The 6,000-nt window shown below is 39.9% G+C and overlaps 1 protein-coding gene across 1 annotated transcript in view; it reads right to left on the bottom strand.

The window, feature by feature from the left end:
* Positions 1 to 182: 182 nt before the first annotated feature.
* The window catches only part of LAMA1 (laminin subunit alpha 1), a 200,534-nt gene continuing 194,716 nt past the window's right edge, over positions 183 to 6,000 (bottom strand). The window contains exon 63 of the mRNA XM_069099665.1: positions 183 to 672. Coding sequence (XP_068955766.1) covers positions 512 to 672 — 161 coding nt within the window. The 3' untranslated portion in view covers positions 183 to 511. The remainder of the gene's footprint in view (positions 673 to 6,000) is intronic.

Here is a 6,000-nt window from a genome sequence, read left to right as displayed (position 1 = left end):
GGTTGGAGGGGGGTGCGTACGCGCACGTGCGGGAGGAATGGGGGAGGGGTGTCTATTCAAGATTATATTGCAGCCATCTTCTGCCCTCTGCTGGAATTTCAATGATATTGGCAATTTTCCCTTGACAGAAACTTGGGATTTATGAAAAATGAAAGCATTCACATTTCATTTTGCCTTTATTATACATTGTGTTGTTTCATTTATTGTTTTTAAGACCCAATATACAAGAAAATGTAATACTGTCAAGTAATCAGTAGGGGAAAAAACTTACTGTAAACAGTGATTAAGCAAACTTTGTTTAGAGACCCAATTAATTCTATAAACATTCGAGACAACTTAGTAGAGGTGTCTGTTGTACAAGCGATTTTCGTTTTAAACACAAATATGAAACTTCTCCCTGGAAATGCTTGACCTGAGTTGGAAAGTAAAATGAACCAAGAGTTCACAGTTACATTTGTCTAAAATTGAAATATAACAAAATGTTCCTCGACCAGATATTTTTTCTTGGAAATTAGAGCTCAGTCCCAGGGCAGGAATGAGGGAAGACTCCACGGAGGTCAAAGGCTTTGCTGAAGTCAATGGCTTCCACTTGCTGACCCTTAATCAACGTGAGCTTTCTCATACAGCCCCGGAAGGAGGTGCGGCTGGTCAGACAGTTTTGCTTTGTATCAGCTGTTTAAAATAAAGAAGAGGACACAAAAGCTTGTCAAGTTTTACTGAAATGACTAACACAGAAAACTGAAAATGATACAAAATAAAAACAATCACAAGACAAGTGATTTGTACATACAAATCTTTTTTCCCCCTGCTTTTTGGAGGGGGGAAGGCAGGGCAATTGGGGTTAAGTGACTTGCCCAAGGTCATACCATTAGTAAATGTTAAGTAAATGCTGGATTTGTCAGATCCTCCTGACTCCAGGGCTGGTGCTCTATTCACTGTGCCACCTAACCACCCCTATACATCCAAATCTTAACACAACACTGCCCCCTCCCCCCCATACTCACTGCCTCCTTTAGTAGCAACATAAGGCTTTGGGAGTTCTGAAAATGAATGTTATGAAAGCTAAGAATGGCTGGATGCCATGGTTTAAATTATGTCTCTCCTTACCTTTAGATATGTCCAATGAGATCATTTATGTAAAGTGCTTTGTAAATTTTAAGGTGTTACTAATAAATGTTAGTTATTATTATTGTTAATAATCTATACAGAAATATATTCTCATTTAAAGACCATGGCTTAGGGGACAAAGAGCTTCTCTCAGAACTGAAGTTGTAATTTGATGGAGACAGATTTGGCTTAGTTAAGAGAGCCCCTAATATGCAACATATAAGGAATATAACAATGCTTTTGGTCTAACAACTCATTTTATTCAGTGAAGGTTTATTTCCTTTGTGAAAGACACTATTAGCAATAGAGGATCAAAAATAATTATTTCTCCCTGTCCTTAAAAAGGTTTAATTCTAATGGATTGAGAAGCATTCTACAGGATTGAGAAGGACCTTCAAAGTCATCCAGTTCAACTCCCAAGGCAGCTACTAAGGACCAGAAACTTATCCAAGGTCTTACAGGTAGTAGTGGCAGGGCCAGAATTCAGCTCCGTTCCTGTGACTCTGCTTGTAAGATGCTGCCTTGAGATACACATGTACACAGACAAGCAAATGCTATCAGAGTCAAAATAAAGGAGTCATGTGTCAAAGCGATAGCAGAGGAGAGGACTTGTATAGGAAAGCGGCACCTGAGCTGAGCTTTTAGGAAGTTAAGTATTCCATAAGACCTGAGAGACTATCTGTGCAATGTTGTATAGATTTAACAGCTAGCAGATCAATTTCACCAGGTCAGAGACTATGTGAAAGAAATAACACGAATAACTGAACCCAAGGGAGATGATGAAATCACTGAGGGAGGACAAGTAGATAGTATAAGAGAACAAGGCCCAGGACAGCCTAGCAATATGTAATGATATAGTTTCATGTCTATCATCAGATGCCCTTCTTTTGACAGGAATAATGCAGAATGTACAGGCTGCCCAATCTCGGTACAAAAGAGGAAAAGACATCTAGAATGCCACACATAAACATTCAACATAAACACACACCTAATGCTTTTTAATCATAGTTGCTGATTTAGTGCTTTAGCAATTTCTTTTTATCTTTCATGTTATGATTTGAATTTGGTAGAATGCAAGTTATTTCACTTCCCCCAAATGCCCAATTTATACCTAGAATTATGTTTATTCACCCAAGAGAACCAGCTTGCTACTGTGCAAATGACACATGAGGTTTCAAAATACCTATCAACACGGCAGTTTACAGCATCAATTTTAACAGCTGCTTGGAACATTTTTAATGCAGTACAAATCAGCATGGGCATAATAGGCTACCTTGTTGTTGAGTTTTGAAATCGGTCTGGTAAAGGTGGTGGACTTAGGAGGTACTCGTATGTACTTTCATTCTCAGAGGAGATTTATGGAAACTGGCAGTGCTTATGTTTTCCAAGAAAAGTCCTGTCTGTGCTTAGGAACATAATTCCCGAAGGTCTAAGCCCATTACTAAGTTATGCTTGTGAACAATTTATTCCTGCCAAAGTGTGTGTGTGTGTGTGTGTGTGTGTGTGTGTGTGTGTGTGTGTGTGTGCGCGCGTGTGCGTGCTTGCTAGTCAATGTTTAACAACCAGCTCTGGAAAATGTAGCTACAACCTACTTTTAAGTATAATCTGCATCATTACCAGCTTCTCCATCACTTAATTTAGACTGATTTAATGCTGATTTCCAAGGAGTAAATGCTCACACTGGAAATTTAACAATCAGGTCTTGAGAGCCTATACAAACTAGTTCCAGCATATTCCATTTCCCCTCAAGGAAGAAGATTCCCCATATAGGCACAAGGTCCTTCCCCCTGGGGAAAGGTCCCCTTAAGAAGCTGTAGCCTGAGTGTTAGCAGTTATTTAATCTCAAGGAATTCTCCAGAAGAGCTCTCTCAGTAGGAAGATAAGGAATACCCCATGGAGGAGTGGGTGCCTGAAGTGGTAGTGATTGCTTTGGAATCAAAGGTCCCACCACCAACCTATCATGTCTCTCCCAACTTGAAGAAACCATTGCTACTAATAAAGGAGGCAGAAGCATGTATCTAGCATGGGTCCTAGTGTTTATTATCTCTTATTATAAGAGGCTAATAGGTACTCAGGACCAGAGCCAGCTCCCTTGGGGAATCTCCATTCTTGGGAGATGGAAGAAAAGGGAGGAGAGAATTTAGCCACCTGTAATGAGAATGTAAATTTTAAAGATCTTCCCTGCCCCTAGGCTAAAGTGCACCTGGAGCCTGGGGTGGGAGGCTTGTTTTTCGGTAGATACTTTTTGATTGGCCAGTGGGTCCAAAAGGTTGTTACATTCTCTGAGCCAGGAGAAGGCTATATAAGCCCTGATGTGAGGCTTTGTTTTGGGGGCTCACTTTGAGAAGTGTTCTGTGATTTGATATAGATTCTGGGAAGCCGTTGTCCAGAGGGGCCCCCCCCCCGGCTTTGAAAAACCCAGATGTTGACTGGGTATGGATGTAATGGTTGGACAGTTTGAAATCTGTCTACTAGATCTGTTTGTCTTGATAATTCTGCCTGTATACTTTGAAGTTCAGGGTGCTGACCTTTTCCCCTGAATAAGGTAAATGATATATGTCTGACTGATTAAAGTAAGCTTGTTAACCCATTTTGAGTTGCTTTCCTTTAACAAAGCAGATCTAAGAACCTGTGGTGGAAGCAACCCTGAGGACGCTTGGGGTGCTTGCCGCTACACCACCAAAGCTACATCTTTCCAAGGAGTGTGGTCCAGTGGGAACCATGCCCTCAGCAGCAGGCAGGCAGGCCCTGCTGAGGAATGTGAGTCCTATACGGTTATCCATTTCCTCACTCTGGAAGTGGGGGTATCAGGTTGGAGGAGTATTTGCTTTGGTCCCCCAACTCTTTTTTTTTTTTGGAGCAGGGAGGGCAGGGCAATTGGGGTTAAGTGACTTGCCCAAGGTCACAAGGCTAGTTTTTGTGTTAAGTGTCTGAGGCCAGATTTGAACTGAGGTCCTTCTGATTCCAGGGCTGGTGCTCTACTCACTGCGCCACCTAGCTGCCCCTGTTCCCTCAACTCTTACCAACCCAACTCCCAAAGTCCAGCTTTTGTCACTTAAGAAAATTATACTCTCTGAAAGATGCAATTAACTTAAAAATGACTGGGAATTTTAAAGCCGTAAGGTTCCATAAAAGTCACCCTCCTCATTTAACAGATGGAAAAACTGAGCCACAAATTTAATTCAATTCAACAGACATTTATTAGATACCTACTATGTGAAAGGTGCTGTGCATAAAAAGCCAGTATCCAAATGGTCCTTGCCTTCAAGCAGTCTTTTTTTTAAAAAATGACGTTCTACCTTGATAACCTCCCACCACATAATTTTTAACATTTGTTTTAGAATTGAGTTCTAAATTATTTTCCCTCCCTCTCCCACATCCCCAGCATTGAGAAGGCAAGCAATTTGATATAGATTATACATAAAGCAGCTTATTTTCTGCTGGCAGTTAGGTGGTACAGTGGCTAACAGGCTGGATCCAGAGTCAGGAAGACCTGAATTTGAATCCCATCTCACATATTTGCTAGTTATATGTTTACCTCAGTTTCTTCATCTGTAAAACTGGGATAATAATAACTTATATTATTATATAGTAATATATAAAATAGTTGTAAGGATCAAATGAGATAAGAACTATAAAATGGTTGGCATAGCACCTGACAATTAAAAAATGTTATATAAATTTTATGTTCTTTATCATCTATAAAATTGGGATAACAATAACACTGAGCTCTCAGAGTTGTGAGGGTCAAATGAGACATTTGTAAATCACTTTACAAACTTTAAAAGGCTACATAAATGCTAATTATTGTTATCATTGAGGAGATAGAATGCATCCACATATAAACAAACCCTCACTAATTTGAGGAAGAAGGAAGGGAGAGAAAGAAAGGGCGGGAGACAAACAACCAGCAACTGGAAGGATCAGAAAAGGCTTAAGGAAGGAATTACCTGACATAAGGCCTGAAGGAAGAACAAGAAGAACATAGCACTTTGAGGTTTGGAAAAAAAAAAACTTTATATAGATTCTCTTATTTGAGGCTCCCCCAAAAACCTATAAAATAGGAATCACTTTGTATTATTATCCCCACTTTACAGAAAAAGGAAACTGAGACTCAGAAGAGACTTCCCCTTGGTCTTATAGCTATTGTGAGGTAGGACTGAACCAAGGTCTCTATGGGAAGAAGCCCATCCCCCACACTAGGATGCCTTAAAAAAAAGACAAGGTTGTCAAGCACGAAGGGGGGATATGGGCTGCCCAAGGTCACACATCTAGCAGGTGTTATTGATAATTAGATGAAGACAAGAGATGACATGCTCATTAAATTTGTGAAGTAATGGAAAGTTGGAAGAACTAACATTTTCTAGGAATGAATGGGATCCAAAAAGATCTCAATAGGCTAGAATGATGGGCTAAATCTAATAAGAAAAAATCATAGCTGTCTTCAAGTATTTGAAGAGCTGTCATGTGGAAGAGGAATTAGGAACTTGTTCTGCTCGGCCCCAGAGAACAGAACTAGGAACAAAAGGTGTAAGGTACAAAGAGGCAGATTTAGGCTTATTAGAAATAAAAACTTAACAATCAGAGTCAACCAGGAGTGGAGTGGGCTAACTTGAGTGGCAATGAGTTCCCCACTCACTTGAAGTCCATAAGCAAAAGCCGAATGACCACTTATTGGTGACAACGTTATGGAGATACCTTCAAAATATTTTGTTTATGTATCTATTTGTTTATTTATTCATTTGTTCATATATTGGGAATGATTTGTGGTGCTTTATTTTTCAACAGTTTAGTGATTTTCAAAATGATGTTTCTCCCCAGTATTTTGAAGGAAGGGCTGGACTAGAACATAACCCCATATGGAGTCATGACCCACAGTTTAAGAAGTGCTGA

Source organism: Petaurus breviceps, unplaced genomic scaffold (genome assembly GCF_028583685.1).
Source record: "Petaurus breviceps papuanus isolate PSGF00001 unplaced genomic scaffold, PetGlider_PUasm1.0 38, whole genome shotgun sequence".
In the NCBI taxonomy this organism is placed as follows: domain Eukaryota; kingdom Metazoa; phylum Chordata; class Mammalia; order Diprotodontia; family Petauridae; genus Petaurus; species Petaurus breviceps.
Note: the sequence above shows the minus strand (reverse complement) of the source record. Positions and strands in the feature narration are given on the sequence as shown.